The sequence below is a fragment of the Typopeltis vanoorti genome, chromosome 3 (genome assembly GCF_054136105.1).
Source record: "Typopeltis vanoorti isolate ZY-2024b chromosome 3, IOZ_Tvanoo_1.0, whole genome shotgun sequence".
Lineage (NCBI taxonomy): Eukaryota > Metazoa > Arthropoda > Arachnida > Uropygi > Thelyphonidae > Typopeltis > Typopeltis vanoorti.
In genome coordinates, this window is record NC_143551.1 from 149,767,278 (window position 1) to 149,792,579 (window position 25,302).

General features: G+C 34.1%; 1 protein-coding gene across 7 annotated transcripts in view; it reads left to right on the plus strand.

Annotated features, from left to right (window-relative positions):
- The window catches only part of LOC150108651 (uncharacterized), a 118,310-nt gene extending 94,040 nt beyond the window's left edge, over positions 1-24,270 (plus strand). For all 7 annotated transcript variants that reach the window (XM_090416126.1, XM_090416127.1, XM_090416129.1 and 4 more), the window contains 2 exons: positions 11,658-11,821; positions 21,790-24,270. In XM_090416126.1, the coding sequence (XP_090272252.1) occupies positions 11,658-11,821; positions 21,790-22,463 (838 nt within the window). In that variant the 3' untranslated portion in view covers positions 22,464-24,270. The remainder of the gene's footprint in view (positions 1-11,657; positions 11,822-21,789) is intronic.
- Positions 24,271-25,302: the final 1,032 nt, after the last annotated feature.

Sequence of the window (25,302 nt, forward strand, 5' to 3'; positions counted from 1 at the left end):
AAAAGCTTTTCTCTGTGCACCTTGTCGTATGCCTTTTCTAGATCTACAAAACTTGTTGCATTCAATAATTTCTCAACTGTTTGTCTTAAAAAGTTAAATCTTATCTTGACAACCCCTATTTGGCCTGATCCCCAGCTTGTTCTCCGAATTTCTCTTCCACAATCTTTCCCAACCTCTTTTCAAGTATGCTTGAAATAAATCTTACCTGAAACACTTAGCAGAGAAATTCCTTTGTAATTCTCACATTCAGTTTTATTCCCTTTTTTAGATTGGTACTATTAGAGCTCTACTCCAATCATTGGGAATTTGACCTTCTAATCAGGTCTCTGAATTATGCAATGTAGCCACTGCAAAACTTTTATATCTCCGTACTTAGCATTTCTGATATCATCTACTTCAGCTGCCTTTCCATATTTCAAAGTTTTGATGACTTTTTCTACTTTAAGTATTAATATGTATTCTCTTTGCATTCCTCTGAAAATTTTCTGGTATGGTTCTGTCACTACTTGGTTCATTTAACAGTCTTTCAAATTAATTACTCCAGACATTTGGGATATATTTTCAGTTTTTATGTCATCTTTGATTCTAGAGGAATGGTGGAAAGGGTACTGTTCCATTTCCTCCATTTTTAAGCTTCTTCAATAGCCTCCAGAACATTTTGCTACCTTCCTGATATTTATTTTATATACTCTTACTAAAGTCTTCCCATTACTTTTGTTTAGCTACTTTTACACACAGCTTAGCTCTCTTGCATTTTCTCTGTGTTCTTTTAGGGCATCTGCTGAACTTTTGGTATGCTTTCTTCTTTTCCAGGACTGCTTCTTTAACTTGTGTCCACCGTGGTATTTTTATTTTTGTATCCTTGCAGACAACTTCACCACATGCCTCCCTATGTGAATCAATCAGTGTTTTCTTCAGAGTTTGCCACTGAGACTCCAAGGTTTGGTTCTTGTTTTCAATTTGTTTCATTTTTTTTCTTCAGTAATGTTTGTATAGTTGAGTCTACAATTTACTTGTTAAAGCTGCTCAACTTTAATTATTTTTAAAACTTTCTTACATGCTGTTCTTTTCAATTGATTCCATTTTTATCCTGCTTAGTACTAAGTAATAATCACTTCCAATTTCAAATCCTCTGTACAATCTTGTATTCTGAACAATCTTAAGATATCACTATCAACAATGACATAGTAAATGAGGCTTTTTCTTATTTCTTGTGTCTTCTCTTCATGTGAATTTGTGTGCAACTTCATGTTGAAACATGGTGTTAGTAATGACTAGTCTGTGTCCTGAGCAGAAGTCTAATAAATACTTACCATTATTATTAGCTTTGCCCTTTTCTCCAAATTTTCCCACAATGTTCCTATGTGCTTGTGGGATTTAATTGAAAACGAGGCCAACAAGGACCACGTTTTCAATTTTCTTTATGCCACCTGCCTGTTCTAATGACTCAAAAAAATTCTTCACTTCTTCCTTGAAAGAACCTTCTGTGGGACCATAGGCACAAATAAGGTTCATTGTCCATGTCCCCTTTTGAAGTTTGACTACATAACTCTTCTTGAAACTGCTTTCCAATCAAGAAGTTTATCTTCATGTTGTCAATTATGTCCACATGGTAGTTTTCCAATTCTTCTGCAAGTTTGATTTCCTTTCTGTTAATACTCCTTATATTGATGGTTCCTATATTCACTTCTTCTGATGTTGGCTTTATTCTTCTTCTTCTAGATATTCAGTTGGAGCTTGTTCCAGTAGCTGACTTTTCACTGTTCACCCTAGTTCTCTGACAAAAACAGCTAGGGACTTGTTTAACTGGGCAAAGCTGGCATAAAATCTCATGTTATACTTCATATGCATTTGTGGTTTAAGCCAATAGAGAGTACAATTTGGTCAGCTAAGTCCCAGATTGCCAGCCCATTATAACTCATTCAGTATCCAGTAGATACCTACTAACAGGGCACACCACATGAAGGTGAGGATTGGAGATTTAATACACAGATTTAATACATTTCAAGTAGCTTCTGTCATTAACAGCAATGCCCTTTGGTTGAAAAAAAAAACTTAAGTTTGAATCCCATCTAGGATGTGAATAGCCTTTTAAGTGCTTTTCACTAAAGCAAATTAGCCAGTCTCTTACAGGGGTGGTAGGGTTGTTGTCTCCCTGAAATGTGTTTCACCTTCCAAGACAAACTGACATAATACAAGAAATTCACAGATATACATACATCCTTTGTCTCATCTCATCTTCTTTATACCCTCTTTTATCTTGCGGTGTTGAGGGTCCATTGATCATCGGACCTCAATCCGTTTACAGGATAAGGTGGTCAGCCCTATGCCCAGTATATCCTATGGCCTGTATCATTAAGTTCTCAAGGCCAGTTTGTCTGCTTTGTGAGATGAAAACTCCCAGAATAAACCTGGGAAAAAATCCTGCTGTCCACACCCAAGACTGGCTAACTTGGCTATGGCTGAGGAAGATCCTTCAGCTCCTCACGTCACCGACGGGAATCGAACCTAGGACACCCCTTCCCTAGGCATATGGTTGCGAAGCGCATAACCACTAGGCTAACCGTGCTTTGTAGGTAAGATTAATCAGCCACCTTATCATAGTATTAAATAGGTTTCTGTAAAGCTAAGTCTATGATAGGCCATTCAACCAAACATGCTTAAAGGAAGGGATAAGGAGCTGAAAAACCTGTGCAAAAATTTTCTCTGTTTCTGCTTCCAATCGAAAGGACAAATTGCTTCTTTTATTTCTACCAGGTCTCCTTAGAGTTCCCTTAATAAGTGTTCCAGATAAGATATATGCAATTATACATGAGAAGAGACTAAAATAAATAATGCAAGAGACACCTGCAAGCTGAATTCAGGCCAAATAGCATTGTTGGGATCATATTTTTACTTTAAGACAAATAGTTGAAAAATCAGAAGAATAACAAGAATCTGTAAGTTTTATAGATCTGAAAAAAGTATGATGATGTGCTAAGGAGGGCATCTCTCTATTGCAGAGAGAGAGAAGCTGTTCAAAAATTGTTGAAAAGCTGTTCGATTAGATGGTGTAGATGTGGCATTATATAGAGCAATCTATAACCTACTTTTCAAATCAGCAATCAGAAGGTGGTGCAAGAAAAAGGGTTTGATTTAAAATTATGTAAGAGAATAGTGCATGGTAATTCCACTGTTAATCATCCTTATATGGATCACATGGGAAGGAAATGGCATTAAATGTGATATCAATATTGGATATTTTCAACTCAACTCTTTACTTTACTGTTATCTCATACAGCTTTTCAGTTTATTATATATTAGGAATTGATGATGATGTGTTTTATGCCTAGCACACTAAAATTTCCACTTCCAGAATTTTTTAAATGCATGTACATGTTGCAACATTTATAGAAGTCCCAAAGAAAAAATTTTCACTACATTCCTTTTGATTCATGCATAGTTTCTTGAAGTTGGAGACAACTAAAATGGCTGCTACTTAACAGCAAACAAAAGCAACTAATGGCCATAATACTACTGTATAAAATATATGCAAGATCTTCCAAATTAACAGGATATTTCATCAGAAGAATAGAGAATATTACTTCACTTAATGCTTTTTCTTTGTGTGTGTGTCTGTGTAATTCCCAGATAAGATATATGCAATTATACATGAGAAGAGACTAAAATAAATAGTGCAAGAGACACCTGCAAGCAGAAGTTCACAACCTGCACATGAAAGGTTGTGAACTCATAGTACATTTTAGTACTTTGGGTGGAATAAGGATTTTTTTTCCCCTATCTTTATTTTTTTTATTTGCTTTGCATTTTTATTTATTTTTTTGCATAGTTTGAAAACCCTATTGTAAGAGAGCCAAACATGGAACTTTTTCTAACCACTTCAGGCTTCCAGTAAGCAAGGCAGTGTCCAGTCTTGCACTGGACAGTGCAAGTCATCTCCCAACTAAAAGAAAACTATAAACATTTTATGCCTATGACTGGATGGAGAACAAATATGCTAGCCAGTTAGCATCTTGTTTAGGTTGATACTGAGACCACAAATGTTGGCAAAGCAGACTGTCTAATGTGTGGCTTTTTTAAATCGGCAGCCAAATTTTGTAATAGAATAACTGCATTGCATTATCTTTTATGGTTAATTGGGAAGAAAGGTTAGAGTTGGGAACATGCAGTGGGAAGTGAACGATGCCTCACCACTGGGTTCCTCCTGTGTGGGTAATCCTTTGATAATCCCTCTCCTCTCCCATGCAAACCACCATACTCAGGATTTCCTTCATGCATGATCTTGGCAGAGTGAGTAGGTGCAGGATTATTCACTAGCTTGTCAAGAAGCATCCTTCGTTACTATTGATTTGGTTCTTTTTACTATCTAGCCTGTAGAATTACTTGACTGTTGTATCATCAAATGCAGGAGATCTGGGTCTCTGTAGTGTATTTGACATGCCCTTGAAGGTCTCACTCATACTATATGAAAGAATGGGAAGGAGCTGAGACCAAACCACACAAAAACCACGTTAAGTCTTCATCAGCAAGTTGGCGGTGTTTCACTGAGTGATGAATGTCTTCTCCCACTTAGAGGCATGATTGGCATTTCTTCCAACTCTTCAATATATATACCTTTGTGGTAGCAGTACTCATTAGGCTTGGCTTGGCTGGGTGAGTATGTACATTTAGCATCACTAGGTCTTTAGTGGCGCAAACAGTTACCAGCTAGCTGAATAAGATCATTGAAATTTTCCAGCATCATTCTCTGGGAAGTAAAAAAAATTCATTTTAAATCTTAATTGTCTGGACATTTATCATTCTTTAGCTGCATATATGGCAAGTGCCAAAAAAAAAGCATACAGTTGATAACTAAAACTAATTAGAAGAATTGTAAGGACTTATGTAAAAAGATTCATAAATGAAATGTATGTTGTTGTTTTTTTTAAACACTAGTATTAAGGTGCATTGGTTCCTGTCATTTAGTATTTTAGGCTTGCCTGGTTAGGCAAATTCATAGGCTCTGTGTTAATCTGTGAACTACTATTTCTTTAGCATGCTGCTAACACATGGAATTATGAATTCTTAATTGCTGTGCAATAGCATATATACAGACATTTTTATCAAATGGTATCTATTTTTCCTTTCCGAAATGCTTGCCACTTTCTTTATTTGTCATATTAGATCAGTGATGTCTGATTTCCATTATAGGCTACAAAATTTGTGCATTAAGAAGGACGTCTCATGACTTGATAGGATAGTGTGTGTGTGTGTAATATGCATGATGATAAGTGAGTGACTCTAAAATATGCATATTGGTAGTGGTCATACCGCAGGAGAAAGTGTTCCTAGTTATAACCCTTGTGTTATTCTCTTGGATGTTCTTGAAACAGTTGATAAAACGCCATTAAATTATTTCTTTTAGTTGTGTGTTCAACCATATTCAATAATTCATTTAGTATTCATGTTATTTGCATACTAATACTAAATTAGTATGTTTTTTTAATATCTATACAGATTAAAAAATAATTTATATTTTGACATTTCTTAAGAGCAGCAGGAAGAATAAGATGTAGTTGGAAATTCCAAAATGAACAATCTTTTGTATATCATAGTGAAGTTGCACATGTCCCACACCCTGGATATCTTTTTATAACCAGTTCCTTCCAGGTACACTGTTGAGGTTAACTGCTCCTCTTGGTAATTCATATCACACTCTCATCCAGATTTCGTCTCTTGTGGGACATCCTCCTCTCAGCTATTCACAAACTCATATGTAGTTTGCATTACTCCTTGACTTTTACTCCTTTCCAGATTACTCTTTTTGCTTTTCAGATCCAAATACTTGTGATCTTGTTACAGAAATTATCCATATTGAAATGGAGATTTTCATTCCTCACCCTGTTCAAAATTCCCATTGTACATCCAAGCCTTGGTTACCCAAAAAAGTGTGCCAGATCAGTCCAAGAAGGGGAGAGGGAAGAAAGGGAAAAACTGCTTTTTGTTAGTATCAAGCCTATGCTGAAGTCTGCAATACTTGCAAACCCATCATTAAAAAAAAGCTGCCTGACTTTAATAGGGCTAAACGTAGAAAACTTGCCACCTGTGTTAATAGGATTTGGGCTTTCTGGTTCCTTGCAAAACCATAGGACATAACTTTTGTCCATCTGTGCTTCCACTTCTTTCTCATCCAGATGGTAGCATTGCAATATCACCCAAAGATAAGGCTGACTTGACCTGACTTTATTCTTCTCATCCAATTTCTACATAGGAATCACCTCCTCCTCCTACTTTACCTGGAAACTGCATCATATGCCTTCTTAGCCTTCTGTCAGAAAGACATCAGAAGGATTATTAAATGAGTATTTAGGTTTAGGTGCAGGTTTACATTTATGATAGTTTAATGGAATAATTACAGCACACAGAGAAATAATTAAACAGCAGGTTTAATCATTTCAGTATTTTGTCTTTGTCACACAGACATCTTCAGAAATACAATGTTCAAAAATTGTAATAGCACACACAAAAACACCACTTGTAAACTAATAGATTATGATCCTACCAGGTGTCAGAGTAAACATTAAAAAGTCTTTAAAAAAAAATATGATCCTACCAGGTGTCAGAGTAAACATTAAAAAGTCTTTAAAAAAAATGTCACATCTTGGCTTCCTGAAGTTAAAAAAAAACTTAATCCTCCCCCCCTCCCTGCTGTATATATATCATTTGGGTTAATTTAAAACCTGTTGGGTTTTAAATTAAACAGTTATCTGAATCTAATTCCACTTACTGGTCATGCTTCTTGTATAAAAAATTACACACATTTCAAATCCAGAATTCAGTTTTAAATAATAATAATATCATGGTGTGCTTTGTCATTTCCTTATTCACACATATTTCCCTTTCTGACTCTACGTTCAGTGAAAAAATGCTTTCCCTCCTCAACGTTATTGATCTTTTTAGTGTTGCTATTACAATTTTTGAACATTTACTTCTGTCTTTAGTGTCTCTGATTAAGAGTGCTGTGTTTAGTTTAGTCCAGTTTTTCATATCGTCTAGCCATGATATTTTTTTCTTCCAGATTTTCTCTTTTTGTTGATTTTACCTTCTAATATTATATTATTACCTGGAGAATGTTATATTTATGGTTTCTTTTTTTTTCTTCTTTTCACAATACTGATTAATTCTCGATTATTATTTCTTCTTCTCAGTACCCCTTCATTCTTCATCTTTTCTGTCCATGGGATCTTGAGCATCCTTCTAAATATCCACATTTCAAAGGCTTCCAGTTTTTTTTTAATTGTATTTGCCTCTATTGTCCATGTTTCAACTCCATAACTTGACCATACATAGCACTTCATCATTCGTACTCTTCAATGTTTAAGTTGTTACATAAAATGGTTTCATTAATAAATTTAGTTTAATCCTTTATCCAAGTGTGTGCAAACAAAGTTTGCGCCTGAAAGTATCTTCAGGACGGGGGTAAAGTGGTACAATACCAGGCGACTCCTTGCAAAGGTGGAGCAAGCTACCAACACTCCTATCTCAGTATCTCCCATAATGCAAAACACATCTCCTTGCAGATATGTATAATGTTATGCATAAAGGGAAGGGCCACTACCCAGACTAGTTTCGACCTTTATTGAGGTCTCTTCATTGGGAGCCAAGCCCAAGTGGAGATGAGATGCCAAGGCAGAAGCATTAGCAAGGTCATCTCCTCCTCCTTTTTATTAATTTACTCCAGATTTAGAGAAAGATGTTTAAAATTTATTTTTCACTTGGTCAGACTATAATAAATTTAGTTTAATCCTTTATCCAAGTGTGTGTAAAGTTTATGCCTGAAAGTATCTTCAGGACTGGGGTAAAGTGGTACAACACCGGGCAACTCCTTGCAAAGGTGGAGCAAGCTATATACAACATCTTGCAGATATGTATAATGTTATGCATAAAGGGAAGGGCCACTACCCAGACTAGTTTCGACCTTTATTGAGGTCTCTTCATTGGGAGCCAAGCCCAAGTGGAGATGAGATGCCAAGGCAGAAGCATTAGCAAGGTCATCTCCTCCTATAGGAGCTGCCAAACGGTGTGCCACCTTTTTATTAATTTACTCCAGATTTAGAGAAAGATGTTTAAAATTTATTTTTCACTTGGTCAGACTATAATAAATTTAGTTTAATCCTTTATCCAAGTGTGTGTAAAGTTTATGCCTGAAAGTATCTTCAGGACTGGGGTAAAGTGGTACAACACCGGGCAACTCCTTGCAAAGGTGGAGCAAGATACCAACATCTTTCTCTAAATCTAGAGTAGATTAATAAAAAGGTGGCACACCGTTTGGCAGCTCCTATAGGAGGAGATGACCTTGCTAATGCTTCTGCCTTGGTATCTCCACTTGGGCCTGGCTCCCAATGAAGAGACCTCAATAAAGGTCGAACCTAGTCTGGGTAGTGACCCTTCCCTTAATAAAGGACTTTTTGTTGATAAAGGACTGTCTTGTAATTTCAATTCTTGATCGTATCTTTATTTCACAGTCAGAACTTTCATTTAACCAGTATCCCAAGTATTTGAATTTGTTCACTTGTTCAATATTGTTTCCATTTAGAATTGAGTCAGCTGTTATTGAAGGGTTGTTGTTTATTATCATAAGTTTTTTTTTTTTTTTTTGGTGTTAATTTTTAGGCCCATTTCTGTGCTTTTTTTTTTGTTGACACATTCTAAGAGTAGTTGAAGATCTTGAGTATTTGTTGTCATTAAAGTAGTATAATCTTCATAGTGTAAGTTATTTATTAATTGGCCGTTTATGATTTCTCCTAAGTAGAGATAGGACAACATCCTTGGCTCACTCCTCTTTCAATTTTGATATTGCCTGTTATGACAGTTTGGCCTCAGTAGAGGTTTTTAATGATTCTAACCTCCTTATTACTCCTTATTATCATCTAGGCCTAGCTGTTTCATCTCTCTCTCTCTCTCTCTCTCTCTCTCTCTCTCTCTGTGTGTGTGTCTCTGTCTGTCTGTCTTTGGAAAACTTTAATTCTTAGGCTGCTCAACATCTAAGGCTAGCCAACATAGAGGGTACCCTTCATAAGACGTTAGTCTTCATTTAGTCTAATTTCACATCTTCCACTTATTGTTTTTTATGTGTGTTATTACAATTTTAACATTGTATTTCTGAGGATGTCTCTGTGATATAGGTGAAATATTGAAACGATTAAACCTGCTGTATAGTTATTTCTCTTTGTGCTGTAATTATTCCATTATAGAATATCATGAGGACATCAGAAGAATCTTGAACAACTCAGATACCAAAAAGGCTTCCAGTTGTGTTCAAGAGATGTACTCCTGAACTAAGACCTGTTTTGTTTTGTTTTTTTAATCATCTTTACACTGGTGCTCAAAATCTCAAGCTTCAAGATTATCTATGATTAGTACTCTAAACAATGATCTTCACACCATCTTGCAATGGGACAACAGTTTAATGTTTAATTTTGTAAACCTAGTCACCTTCACTGCTTCCAAAACACAGTTGTGGCTGTTTCCTCACAAAAAAAAAAAAAAAAAAAAAAAAAAACTTAGTGCTTCTCCTGTGTTGTGATGCACCTAAGACCTCTCAAAATATACTTAATGTGGTTCAGAAAAAAGCAGTTCAGTTTAGTTCAATTGATTGATGGCTCCCCCCTACAGATGCTCTTCACCCTCTGTCTCATAGCTATAGGGTTAGTTTCTGCATTGTATCTCTTCAGCTGATATTTTTAGGTCACTGTTCATGAGAACTAGCATCCATTATGCTACCCATTTCCGCTGCCCAGTATCCTTTTACAGTTGAATTGCAGACTCATTGAACCTGTTATTTTCATTCATCTTTTAGTTCATCTACCTCAGTTCTATGGAATAGCCTTCTCATGAAGTATTTTATAAGGACTATAACCTCCAGGTCTTCAAGAAGAATATCAACAGATTACTTTGCTCTTGACTCCTGTCTGCACATGGCATTTATTTGCTATAGGCCTCTTGTGTCTTGGAGTGATATATAAAACCCAAAAATGTGGAAAGGCAGCAGAGTGTATGATATAAAAGTTTTACAGCTTTTTTTTAATTTTATTTTTTATAGCAAGTGGGTTGTTTACAAGGTTGACTCCAAAATGATTAAAGCTTTCATCATACTGATTTAATAAAAAGAGGGAAATAAAACTGAATGCAAGAATTGTATAGAAATTGCTTTACTGAATATTCCAAGTAAGAATTATGAAACCATAATTAAGAAAAGGCTAAAACATTAAGGAGAAAATCGAAGAATAAATTAATTTCGATTAAATAGAGATTAAGAAGGCCAGATTTTTTGCATTATAACATGGTCAAGAAATCTTGGGACTATAATAAGAATTTCTGTTTTTGATGTTGAAAATTCACAGGATAAGATGCTATGGAGATAAAAAGACAGTAAACATGGTGTTTAAATGGAACTTTATAAAATTCAAAGATGTAGAGGAAATGGTTTAAATTGAGTGTAGATCAAAGTATTTCCTATTTTCACTGTTATTTATAATCTTTGTAGATTACATTGTTAGGAAAATGGTATTCAACCTGGTATTTAAACATACAATATTAAGCTTAGTTATTTATTACACAGAAGATGTTATCTTAAAGAAATCTGCTTTTTTTTTTTAAAGAATACATACAAAAAAACAGATCAAAATAGATACTATTAACATCTATTTGTGTCTTTTGCAAACCTTAATAATTGTTATGACATATTTGGTATGAAAATCAGTTATTAAGAGACAAACTATGAAAATAAATAAGAAAATAGTTCCTAGAGAACAAGTTACAAAATTTGCTGTTTAGACAATTTTTACTGAAATTGTGTCAGGTCAGACTTAAGGTATGCATGAGGTGAGCCATTATATTTAGTTGAGCAGTTTGAAAATTAGTTGTTTAAGAATAGTTCTGTGGTAAGTTGAAGCAAAGAGTGTGCGTGTCTTCAGTTTTATATTTTAGGCTGCCGTTGTGTGTGTGTGTGTGTGCACGTGTAGAGACGTGCACATAAGCATTTTCAGACTTAGAAGTTGAGAATACCTACAATTGTTTGTAGGTATTCTGTTTATAGAAAAGAAAAAACAAATCGCTGTCTTTCACATGCTTCATGTTGAATATACAGTATTATGCAGCAAGCGTTTCCATAATTGTAAAAACTTATCCTGTGACTGTGGTAATGAGTTATGTAAAGATTCAAGCCAACACAAATGTCATGGAAGCACATTTGGCACTATAATCTTTTATAAGTTGCAGTTAGTAGTCTTATCGTTCTTTAAAAACTGGATTGATAGATGATGAAATACTAAGTCTGAAAATTTTTAACACTTCAGCTTGTTGAAATATTTATCTCTCCACTCAGTTTTCAGTTGATGGCTTCATGTTATAAACATGATAATATGCATATTTAATATTAAGAATTGTTTGATGTTTAATTTTGCAAACTATAACATGCAATTTTCTTGAAGTGATGTCATAACTTTTTGACTGGTGCCTGAAATAGAATGTCAACAACAACCCTAAAGAACATAGGAGTAGTTACAAAATACTGTAGTTTTATCATATTAGTTATCTATCATGATGTTGCTTACTTTCTACTTACTTGTGTGTGCATATAATAATTCTTATTATTGCTATTTTTTTTTGCTTGGTAGGCAGTGTGTTAATCTTCATCATGCACTGATTGATTGTAAAGAGCAATTATCCCCTATTCGAAAGAATGGCAACGTAGACTTTCACAATTTTCCAGATCATATGAAAAATGTGACTGAACGGCAACCAACTCCTCACTTGGGAAGACGAAATCAAAGAATGTCAGGTATTTCTTATTTATATTTAAAGTCTAATTGTGTAGTTTTAAACATATTTTCTTCAGAAATATTGATGCCTTATTATAGTCATTTAATATGAATATAAAGCATTAAAAATATCATCATTTATTCATTCGTATGGGTTGATGGAATGCTTGGAAGATATGAAGATATATATATTTCCTTTCATAGTTTATACTAAGTCTGATTGATCCTGTTTTAGCATTTCAAATAGCTGATAGTTTTAAATTTTCTGAAATCACCATCTAGAAATCTGCATCAATATAAACTTGCATTATTAGCAGTTTGAATTATCTTCCTAACTTACTTTTTTTTTAGTGTTCACTAAAAAAAAGTACTACTTTGATCCACATAACTTTATGTAATACTGGTCTCCTGATGTTTTATGATATGTACTATGTCACTGTTTCAAGCAGGATTGGGAAAGATGCAACTTAATCACCCAGAGATTTTGTGCAGCTTTTATTACATCATTTATATTATTAGAAACATTAACCTGCAAAGTAAGAGGAAAAGGCAATAACAAGAAGTGACAAGAAAACTTCACAGAAAAATTTGTGATAATTATATTAGCAAAATTAGAAAAACAAATATATAAACCACAACCCAAAATCTATAATGAGAGAGAGAGAGAGAGAGATGACCAACAGTGGATAGATTATTCTTATAAACTATGGAAGGAAATAAACATTCAGAATTATCATTTAAAAGGCATTTTATAAAATGTAAACAATAATCTTCTTCTAAATAACATTACAACAGAAGAATTAAAAGAAGCATTAAAAGAAATGAAAAATTTAATATCACCAGAAGATAAAATCCTAGTGGATGAACTTACATGAAATATGCAGGAAATAAATTTAACCAAAGATTTCTTACATATTAAACAAAATATATAGCAGTGGAAAACTACCAAGGGAATAGGACTATGCAACTGTGATCCCTGTCTTTTAAAATAGGAAGTAAGAATAACTGTCGCAACTGCAGAGGAATGAGTTTATTAAACACAGGTTATAAGATATGTGCAGAAATACTGAAGAATAGACATGACCATATTCTAAAAATTCTAGAATGTCGTTTATTCTGTTCTATTCTATTCTATTCCTTCCTGCAATTCTTTTTCTTGCCATCTTATGGGGGGGGGGATTGTTTTTTTAACCTTTCCTTTCCAACTCTGTTTAAGTTACTATACCAACTGAGATTACCTTTGCTAACACATTACTGAATGCTAACAATGTCAAGTTCTTTTGAATATCTCCATTTTTAATATGACTCTGCCAGTGATGCCATTTGCTTCCTCAGTCTTTCTCAAACCTCATATCCAATCTTCTGCTTGATCAAAGACTCTTCAATTTGATCCAGTGTTTTATTTCTAACCCAGCTCATGGATTCATAAGTTAAAATTGGTTTGAACACTGTGTCATATACAGCTAATTTAGTGTTTTGAGTAATTTCTTTTTTTTTTTTTTTTTTCAGCATTAGCTTTGCCTTATTTTATTGTCTATATCTATGCTGCTTGGAAAGAAATCAATGGACACCATAGTGTGAGAAATAAACAGCCATGGCACTCACCTTAATAAGATGTAAAACTTCCTTTTGCTGCGATGACTGCAGCAATCCTCGTGAGCATACTTTCCACAAGCTTATGATAGTGATAAAGGAGAATTTTGGACCATTCTTCCTGTAGGCATATAATGAGGTTCTGGAATGTTGGGGGGAAGATGTCCCTTGACCTCACCTAATGTCCCAGTTGGGCAGATGTGGTCAAATATCAGAATGGGGAACTGGACAGTGAGACTAAGGTAGAAGTGGAGGAATTTTTTTTTGAGGCTTTAGAGTAAGAAACAAACACAATGAAAAAGGAAAAGTTGGTCCTTGTTGGGGATCTAAAAAGCAGAGTAGGAAATGATTGTCAGACATACAAAAATATTTTGGGTAAATTTGGAGAAAAGTGGAAGGCTAATAATAATGGCAAATACCTGTTGGATTTTTGCTCAGGACATGGACTGGTTATTACTAACACAATGTTCCAACATAAAAATGTGCACAAATTCACATGGAGAGAAGAGGCAAGGAATAAAAGTCTCGTTGACTATGTCATTGTTGATAGTGATGTTTTCTCCCTGGTGCAGGACAACAGAATGTACAGAGGATTTGAAATTGGAAGCGATCACTATTTAGTCTTGAGCAGGATAAAATTGAATTTCATATAAAAGAAGAACATGTAAGAAAATTTTAAAGTGAATAAAAGTTGAGCAGCTCTCAGAGATGTGAACTGTAGACTAAAATACACAAACGTTATTCTAGAAAAAATGAAAGAGTTTGAGAACAGGAACCAAACTTGGAGGTTCAGTGGCAAGCCCTGAAGAAAATACTAATTGATTCAGCCAGAGAGGCATGTGTTGAAGTTGTCTGGAGGATAGAAAAACCAGAACTCCATGGTGGACAAAGGAAGTTAAAGAGGCAGTGAAAAAAAGAAATGAAAGCATATCAAATGTTCCTAGCAAATAAGTCAACTGGGACTCTTAGAGAATACAGAAACAAATGTAAGAAAAGCTAAACACTGTAAAATTATCTAAACAGAAGTCATGGGAAGACTTTGGTAAGAACATAGAAAATAAATATCAAGAAGGTGGCAAGATATTCTGGAGGTTAGTGAAGAAGCTTGGAAATGGAGGAAAGAGCACTGTAAAAGGAATCAGAGATGATAAAGGTGACATGAAATCTGGAGAAAAAGATATCCTTGATATCTTTTTATATGGAGTAATTATGGAGTAATTGTGTCAAGTAATTACTTTGAAAAATTGCTAAATGAAACAAGCAGTGATAGCACAGTGGTAAAAAACACTCAACAGGGATGCAGTCAGGAACACATATCCATACTTGAAGCAGAAAAAGCTGTCAAAGGCCTGAAATGTGGAAAGGCAGCAGGAATAGATGACATTCGACCAGAAATGCTCAAGTATGAAGGTATAAAAGTCTTACAGTGACTGCACTGCATAGTTCAGAAGGCCTGGATAGAGGGACAAATTTCAGATGATTGCAGTAGAGCTCTCATAGTAGCCATATATGTGGAAAGGCAGCAGGAATAGATGATGTTCAACCAGAAATGCTCAAGTATGAAGGTATAAAAGTCTTACAGTGACTTCACTGCATAGTTCAGAAGGCCTGGATAGAGGGACGATTCCAGATGATTGGAGTAGACCTCTCATAGTAACCATATATAAAAAGGGAAATAAAAGTGAATGTGAGAATTACAGAGTTATTTCTCTACTTAGTGTTCCTGGTAAGATTTATGCAAGTATACTTGAAAAACAGTTGAGAAGGATTGTGGAAGCGAAGTTTGAAGAACAAGCTCGATTCATGCCAAGTAGAAGCTGTTAGGATCAGATTTTCACTTTAAGACAAATACTTTAGAATTCATGGGAATATAACAGATCTGTATTTAATGGTGTTAATGGAGCATTATATCAAGCAATACTTAATCTTTATTTGAGTTGTAAGTCAGCAGTTAGAATTGAAGGAATACAGGAAGGTGGTTTAATGTTAAATCTGGTGTCAGACAAGGATGTACTTTATCCCCTTTGTTATTCATTATCTATATGGATCACATTATGAAGGAAAGTGGTATTAAACCTGATATCAAAATTGGAGATGATAATCTCAGCACTTTGCTTTATGCAGATGATGTTATACTCCTAAATAAATCTGCTACAAGTCTTCAGGATTCACTGACTGAATTGAATACTGTTGTAATAGATATGAAGGTCAGCAATAACAAGGCAATGAAAATAGGCAGAAGCATTGAAAATATTGACTGCATTATGACTGGAGAATCTATAGAACAAGTAAAACATTTCAGTTGCTTAGGCACAATTTTTAGTGAAGATGGTAAATTAAACATGGAAATAGACAACAAAATCAACAAAGTTGGTATGGTAGGAAGTCAACTGAATAAATTTATATGGAATAAAGAGAAATTAGTCAAAACACTAAATTAGCTGTATACAAGACAGTGTTCAAACCAATTTTAATTTATGGATCTGAGAGCTGGGTTAGAAGTAAAACACTTCACCAAAGACTAGAGACCGCAGATATCAGGGTCCTGAGAAAGATTAGGTGTGTGAACAGATGGTATCAATGGCAATATCATTAAAAACGAGTACATTAGAAAAGTACTTGACATTATAGGTATTGTTTCTGGGAAAATTCCCATGTTGCTCCTGTTTAGGAGTCGTTTTATAATGCCATTGGCTTTTTACTCAGATTTTAGCGATTACTGATGTTTTATATAGACAAATGTATGAAGAATATATAGGAGGAATAATTTGGACATACCTTTGTAGGATGTTGCAGGAGGAATAATTTGGACATAACTTTGTAGGATGTTGCTGGCTGTCTTCTTATTCAGTAGCATCCCGGTATGTGGCAATATACATTCATCTGCTGTTTAAGGAAGGAAGTGGGGTTGGAAAATGTGTGTGTGTGTGGGGGGGTAGAGATGTGGGAGAATTATTGGTGAGGCAAGGAGTATGTGAACATTTTGAAAAACCTGTTTGTTTATTTATTTATTTTATTTATATTATCAAAAGTGAGCAGAGAATACTTTTTGACAGGGGGAGTGAAAATAGAAATTTCCATTATTTCCTGATGTGTATCCTCAAGTGGTATGTAGAAATACTATGACAGTACTACTTGATTCCCATATTAACAATTTTTCTCTTAATTAGTCTATTACTTGTCCAATCCAATATTGTCATAATATTATTGGACAAGGGCACTTCTGTTGAATCAATCTACCAAATCTTGGTCTTCCTCTGGATCTTTTTTCCTATCGTCTTGGCATCAAACACCTGCTTTGCTAACCTCACCCATTTTGTTTAAGTGACCACATGACTTTAGATTAACTCTGCTCATACATTCTTGAATGCTAACAATATCAAGTTCCTTCCTAACTGGATTCAGGATTGGCTGTCCGATAAGTATCACAGAGTTGTGTATGGTGGAGCAATATCAAAGAGGCAGAAGGTTACAAGTGGAGTTCTACAGGGCTCGGTACTGGGACCTATATTGTTTAACTTTTATATCAGTGACATTGTCCGTGGATTGCAAGGGGATATTCAGTTGTTTGCGGATGATGCAAAGCTGGGAAGGGTTATTAGTAATAGTTCAGATCTGGTAGCCCTGCATGCAAGAGGATTTGAATAAGCTAGATAGATGGGCAAATGAATGAGGATGTCAGTTTAATGCAGCAAAATGTAAGTTTTTGAGGTTTGGGACACATCGATGGGATGCTGCATACTCTATGGGAGGAGTTAAACTGGAGGAAGTAGGAGAGACAAGAGATCTGGGTTTGATGATTGATAGAGACCTGAAATTTAGGGGCATATTACAAAGGTAGTGAAGGTAACGCAGAGGATTGCTGCAATAATGAGAAGGACACTGACCTGCAGAGATAAAATGGTTATCATTCCGTTGTATAAGACTCTAATCAGACCACACTTAGACTATTGTTCTCAGATCTGGTCCCCAGGATTCGAAGGGGATAAATTAACTGTGGAAAGGGTACAAAGGCGGATAACAAAGATGGTGTTGGGACTGTACAATGTTAGTTATGAGAATCGGCTGAAGGAGTGTGGACTGCAGAGTTTGGTGGATAGAAGAAGGAGGGGTGATATGATTGAGACTTTTAAACTGTTGAGAGGTGGTTACAGGGTTGACACTGGGGAGTTCTTTTGCTTGGTTGAACAGCAGGAAGGAGTCATGACAAGAAGTCATCCCTGGAAGTTATGAAAACAAACTGTGAGAAAGAGGGTGAGGAGTGGTTTCTTTGCATGGAGGGTGGTTGAACCATGGAATGTATTACCTGATGGAGTGGTGAGATCGAGAACGGTCAATGCATTTAAGGAATGGTATGATAGACTTTGTGTTTCCTAGGAGGGACCTCTCTCGATGAGTCTTGATAGACTTGTTTTTCTTAGAAAGGACCTCCCATGATGAGTCTTTTGACTCCATGGAAGCCTGAATAATAATAATAATAATATCTTCATTTATAATATGATTCTGCCACTGGTGCCATTTGTTCAGTCTCCTAATTTTTCTTAAAACTGTCATGTGTGGTCGCTAGTCTTTGAGCAACTGCTTTTCTAATCCAGTTTCAGATCCATAAATTAAAATTCGTTTGAACACTGTCTTGTATACTGCTAGTTTAGTGTTTCTAATTTCTTTCTTGTTGCATATAAATTTATTCAGCTGCATCCCCAGCTTTACTTATTATGTTGTCTATTTCCCTTTTTAGCTGAAAATTCCACATTTAGCAGCTTCCCAACTCAAGAATGCATGATCACTCTCCCTAGTTGGAGACATTGTTGGTACTTTGATTATTGACATATCCTATGATACTATTACCACATCCAGACCTTTCCAACTTGAGTCCACTCAGTCACATACTGTTTCATGTAATTCTTTTAGTACTGTATAAATTCCATTTTCTTTTCCCATTTGACCTTTCCTCCTTCCAATCTGTGTCCCAGTAGTTGAAGTACCTTGTGCTGTCTTGTCTGTAGCAGTAACTGACTGTGTATTTTAGCCTAGTTTGCCTCCATTTCACATTACATAGCCCCGAATGAACTGCTTTCTGCATTTCTGCCTTCTAAACTCCTTCCTCCTTTTTTTTGTTCTTCTGCTGTTAGTAGTAGTACCCCTGAAAATGCCATATGCCAAACATTCTATAATATTCATTGTGAATGGTAAGTGATGTTGCACTAATGCCTGTAACTTTTGTCCAAGTTGAACTAACTGATGCCCATAATTCTTTCTCTTTATGGATGCTTCTGGCATGAGTCTACATAAATTGTAATATTAAAATTTTGGACCTGAGAGATAGTCTACATTTTTTTGATCAGTCTCACATTCACTTGCCTGACTAGTACTTGTACATCTCTCCAGTAGTTCTGTTTTTTCTTGACTTTGCACTTCCCAACTTTTGACTCATTTATGATCACAGTTCTCTTCTCAACTTGCCTTTATCATACCAGTGTATTAAACCCACAGTCAATCTTATTTGTTGTTTCTTTCAGTAACACTTTTCGTATTCATAGCTGCCAAAAACAATCATTCCTTCACTTACTAAAATGTAATGAAATCACCATACAAGACCCTCTCCTTTCCCTCCATATTTTGCTGTTTAATACTTTGCTTTTTCTTCTCTCACACCACTTCTTTTACTTCTCTGCTGTACCACCTACCAGATGTTTCTCTAGTTCACTCTTTGTCCTGTGAAAGTCTCTCTCTCTTTCATTACACTCATTGCTTTCCCAAGTTTCTACTGCTTCTTTCATGTTATTGCTCATATGTTGTTCATTTATACTTACTTCCATTGCTCTACTTTCTTCTCAACTTTTGTAGACACTACATTTTTCTGCTTTTCGTTAATAATGTTTACCATGCTATCCTGATTTTTTACTCATTCACAGTTCCTGACACTCCCTCCAAAATATTTCTGACACACTTTTTCATCAGTGTTGCTTTCTTCCATAGACAGCCAAAAGGCTCTCTTCATTTGTCCAGCCATGTCGCTGTCATAAAATCTTTTTTTCCCTCCTAAGCTGAGGAAAACTAGTATAAGTCACATAAAGCCATGATTAGTTGAATACAAAAGTTGCTATACTAGCACGATACTATTTTTCGTTTCTGACTTAAAAAGATTTTTTTTTATGTCTCCAACCCATGTGAAGTTGTAAACCTATAGTACATTAGTAGCGTGGGTGGACTAAGGGTTTCTTTTATTATTTTTCAGAAGTCAGAAGCCCTGGTCGCTTCTTCTCATTCCTTAAAGATTATGTAGAAGTTTCCTTCCTGTTATGTAGTTTCAAACTTTATTGACCCCAAAATGCTCATGAAACTCAAGAGACAATACACAACTTGATTTTAATGTCTACCTCACCCACCCTGTTTGCCAGACCTGGCCCCATCTGACTAGTTCCTAATCCCAAATTTAAAGAACCACTTGAAAGGAAGAAAATTTACCCACAGACAATGAAGTTATATCTGCATCTGAGGACTGATTTGTGCAACAAGAGAAAGACTTTTTTTTCTCAGAGGATTGCAAATGATGCAGCAGCAGCATATAATAGGTGTATAATCCTTTGTGGGGAATATGTAGAATAACGTGTAAGTTATATGGTTCTACCTCGATTCCTTTATGGTGATTATCACAACTTTTCAGCACATCCTTGTACTTAATATTTGCTATACAAAAAAGAAAACAAAACAGACGTAGCCTATCAATATTGCTGCACGTGTGCACTATCAAAAATTAAAGTTAGTTGCTTATCAATGTTCAGAAGTGTAAAATTCATAATCTTATTAATTCTTTTGTATCATGATCAGTTTGAATACTGTAGTTCCCACCCCCTATCTGTGGGGGTTTGCTATCCAGGTTTTAGTTATTCGCAGTCAATCTCAATCTGAAAATATTAAATGGAAAATTCCAGAAATAAACAATTTATAATTGCATTGGCAAAGTGGATTTTTAAATCCAACATTATTTCAAAGTTGAATGTTTGTAGAAACTATGAAAGTTTCGTAAGTTGACCTGAGAGCTTATGAGAATATGATCCTTGGCATCCCTGAGTTGCCTTAGCTTGCACTACTTGACTTAAGTAACTAAGGCAACTTGGTTACTTAAGTCAAGGATTGTATTTTCCAAGTATATTTGCAAGTTTTCGGGTCAACTTGCAAAACTTTCATAGTTTCTACAAACATTCAGTTTTGAAATAATATTGAGTCTAATATCCACTTTGCCTATATAATGTTACATAACTAAAATGAAGCCATATGATTCTTTCTTTTATTAATAGACAACTCATAAATTTTAAATGGTGCGCTGTTCCGAGTAGTTCTGGGTTATCAGATCGACTGTCACGGTATTGCAGTGCTTGTGTTCAAGTAACCCTTATTTTACTTAATAATGGCCCCAAAGTGCAAGAGTTATGATGGTAGCAATTCAGATATACCAAAGAGAAGTGGTAAAGTGCTTCCTTTTAATCGAAAAAGGTGAAAGTTCTTGACTTCATAAAATAATAAGTAATAATAAAAAAAATGTATGGTGAGGTTACTAAGATTCCATTCACATTCAGATAACTTATTACAGTATCGATACAAAATTAATAATGGAAAACTCACGTACAAAGATTATTTAATAGTATAATTTTTGCCTGTGTGTCATAGGCATCTTCAATACATAGTAAGCTCAAATTAAGCAATAACTGACAATTCCAAAAGCGTCACCTAAGTAGCTGGTGTAAGATAACTAAAAAGGTCAATAAATTTCCTAACAAAAAAAATAAAAATAAAATAAAATAAATCTATACAATAAAAAGTTAGGAAAGATTAGCTGATTTGTAAAGTACTATCTCCCATAAAGGGGATAGACGTAAGCCAATGGATCTGTTTAAGTTAGAAGAATGAAGTAAAGTTTCACATGTTTCTTTATAAAGGCGTTCCATGAGGAACCGACTTTTGTGAAGGACTCTTTTCTTTCTCCAATGAACTCTGTCTAGCGAAAATTATACTATTAAATAATCTTTGTACGTGAGTTTTCCGTTATTAATTTTGTATCGATATGTCGACAGTATATTGTTATATTGTTCTATTTTATTTAGTTATTGTTGTTAATCTCTTACTGTGCCTAATTTATAAATTGTATTGGAAAAAATTTATAAGTATTTATGAGTTGTCTTGGAACGTATCCCCCGTGGATGGGGGTGGGGGACTACTGTATTGAAAATAACTTGTATCTAAATTCTGAGAGATTCTAAGCTATCAGTAAAAATTGAAAGGGATAGTTTTTGTTCACTGAACTGAGTTGAGTGTTTTTAAACTGTATGTAACTTGATTTCAAATTTTATTAGTTTCATTTAAGTTTTTTTTTTAATTGTTTGATTTCTTCTAGTTTTGACAGACATTGATTTTAGTGGAGAATCAAAACTCAGTGACTCATCACCTAAAAATGAAGTGGGTTTTTTCGTAACACCTCGATGTTCTTCAGGTTCATATAGTTCTTTAGTGTCTATAGGGAGCCAGTCTACCAGTAGTTACCTTCAAAAACCATCACTCCGCTCTCTACAGGTTTCTCCTGCTCTTTCTCAAAGATCATTATATGCACAACATGTACTTTCCACACCTGAGATTTCCAGACATTCAGATTCAAGAAGACTAAAATCCTATGCAAGATCTGTAACTTCTGAATTTTCATTTATCCATCCAGATTCTCCTTTTGGCTCTTTGAGTGGGAGCTGTTCTCATTTAAATGGGAATCAGGTGACTAGAAAGCATGAATATCATCGCTCACATTCATGTACTGCCCAATTCATTAGTCCAAGAAATGAGAATACAGTATCTCCAGTAGAAAATGTAGCTAATAGTGTTAAGAAGCATAGTAAAAGTTCGCCCACTTCTCATCCTCCTGATGTTGTGCCATTAACTAAAGATTGTGGTATGAAGCCTGTGCCTAGAAGAGTAGTCCGACCCTATCATCATGCCAAATCTGATTCTGCATTTGTGACAGATTGTTTGCCTGTTGCATCTAATTTTTCAGATATTACTTTTGTAGGCGCACTTAGATAACTATCTTTACCAGTCTGTGATAACTTAGTTAACATGGGATGTTTGAAAATAGATTGAAAACTCTGCAAGTTAAAGATCTTTTAAAAAGTAAAAGCCAAGGTTTATTTTTAAATTTACAGCTGCATTTCAAAAATGTTTTGCAATTTCAAAGATACCAAGAAGTTTTCAATATTTCACTGATTTTCCATGAAACTACTTTTGATAAATATGAAAATATGCTTTAAATTTATTTACTATGAATCATTTATTTTATGATTTAAATATGTTTAAATCATATTTAGTATATTAGATGATCAATGATTTTACTTTTGTTTTGAATTAAGTTTCTTTGAGATTGTTGATAATTTAACAATCAGTATCTCATGGATGCTGAACTTTTATAATTCTAGTTTATAGATGCATTTGAGAACCTAGTGTGTTGGTTTATCAGACAGGAAATTTGATACCAAAAAAGAATGAATTCTAAGTCATTTTTAATTCTCCTTTGTATTTAAAGAAGATCTGTACAGTTGTATTTATACAGTTTGTATATATATGTATTACTTATGAGATTATATTATTGTTATATCCTTTTTGTTAGAGATAGCCTTATTTCTTAAAGCATCACATTTTTAAATAATTCTAATAGATACATCTTGGAAATTGATTGTTTTCAAATCAAATGGAAATTTGAATTATTCACTAAATTAAGTTTCTTTCTAAAAATTAAATTACTCCTTTTAAGAATAATCTCAGTAATTTTTACTGAATAGTTGTTGCAGACCAAATAATTGCACTTGATTTATCTTGTATAGCAAATTAAATAACGTTTTCTCTATTGTTACAAAAAAAAAATTTTTTTTAAATAATTTGTATTCTATGAGAACAAATTATGTCTTAAGTTTCTTTTTCATATTTGCAAACATCACAGTGTTTCCTCTATTTGAACTTGCTAGGTCAGGAAAATTTAATCTCAGAATTAGTGCCATTTAATTGTAGAATCATTTGAAAATCACTTGACTAATAAATGTTGGAGATATATATTTAATTTATAAAATAAATCCCCTTTTACAGTTTTGTTTGTTAATAGTTGAAACTCATTTCTTGATCAGTGTTGTTTAGTTTTTGTTGTGTGGTCGTTACCAAAGTAAAAGTGCACTTGAATAAATAAATCATAAATAATAATAATAAATTGTGTTTATCCAAGTTTTCCATCTTGGAAATAATTGATATTAGTACGAGTAATATTAGTTTGCAAGTTAATATTAACTTGCTAACATAATGTTTTATTTAAGGAATTAACAGTGTAGTAATAAATCACTTTTGCTTGCTTAACCTAGATCACAGGATTGAACTATTCTGTAGGAGTTTGTCATTAGAGTAATCCTATCTTTACTCTGATAAGCTGTGACCAAGTAGGAATATGCAAGTCTGATTGCACTGTACTATATAATTCTTATAATATAGTCATATAACATTTCCAGTATTTTGTGAAATTAGGTTCTAGTCTGCACTAGACATTCACAGAATTTAAAAATTAAAAAAAAAAAACCCATCAAAATTAGGTATAAGGAGACTGCTCCCTTTTAAGTTACAATTGCCAGCATTACAGAAAGTAGCATGAATCATAATAATGGTAAACAGTGCACAGGATTTTTTCAAGGTAAGGGTATGATTTTCTTTGAGATGTAAGTTGATTATGAAAAACCATTAAATGCTGATTACTTCAGAATTTTCTGAAGAATTTACTGTAAATTTTCACTCAGCATATTGTGAAGAAAGGCTATGAATAAAGAAATCTCTTTATTTGTATGCTTTATTTCATAGACTTCAGTTTATCTATATTCATTTATTCATAATTAACCTGTTTGTTGTTTTTCTTATAACCATATGATTTCTTAAGAAATGCTAATTTCCCATAGGCTCAGTGTCTCATGAATTGAGGTTGTGTTGCTGGAAACAGTTTCAACCTCATAATATAATATAAACTCTTATGTTTCTTTAATCCTTTGAACAGTAAATTAAAAATATATCTATCTCACCTTCTGTGGCAAACATACATGAAAAACAAAAATAGCAAAGTTGCTAAGAGATTGCCACACATCATGCAAAAGCTCAAAAGCAAAGTTAAATTTATGACTTTATTGTAGTTAAAATTTGAATACCATACCCCCATATATATATATATATATATATATATATATACCATTTTTGGGATAGAAGCATGGTGACATTAAGATTGTGCTTAAAGAACCTTGGATAGAATATTAAGTACATTCAGTCTAGGAACATGAGACTAGTTGTACTAGATGTATACAAAGTGCTATACTTTTTTTCATTTAAATTTTTTCTTCCCCCCCATTAATTGATTTCAATGCATGCATTACTTGCATAACAAAATACATGGAATAAGATATTGTGGTCAATAAATAAATTAATTACATAATATGTCTGCATCAATGATATATGCATAGGAAGAAAGGTGTCTAAGGGGTTTAGTTTCCTACCAATTAAGAAGGGGAGTACACTGAAAAATCAACCATCAAATTTACAACTTTTAAGCACTGCATTAAGTAACAAGTCAGTAGTAATTTGGTAGGTATAGAAGGAAAAAAATTAGTTATAACTCACCAGCTCACTTAATGACAGTTTTCCAGGAGCCAGTTTGGTTGCAGAAATAAAGATCTATTGTACTTCCACGACTACTGTCCATTCAAACTTGTATCCATTTCTCCACTTTCTTTTAAGCATGTAAGAACTTGAGTTACAACTGAGTCAAAATACCTACCCATAGAATTAGCCTTTTTTTTTTTTAATTCTCTAGAACAGCCTTCCTCATTTAATATTTACTCAAGGAATA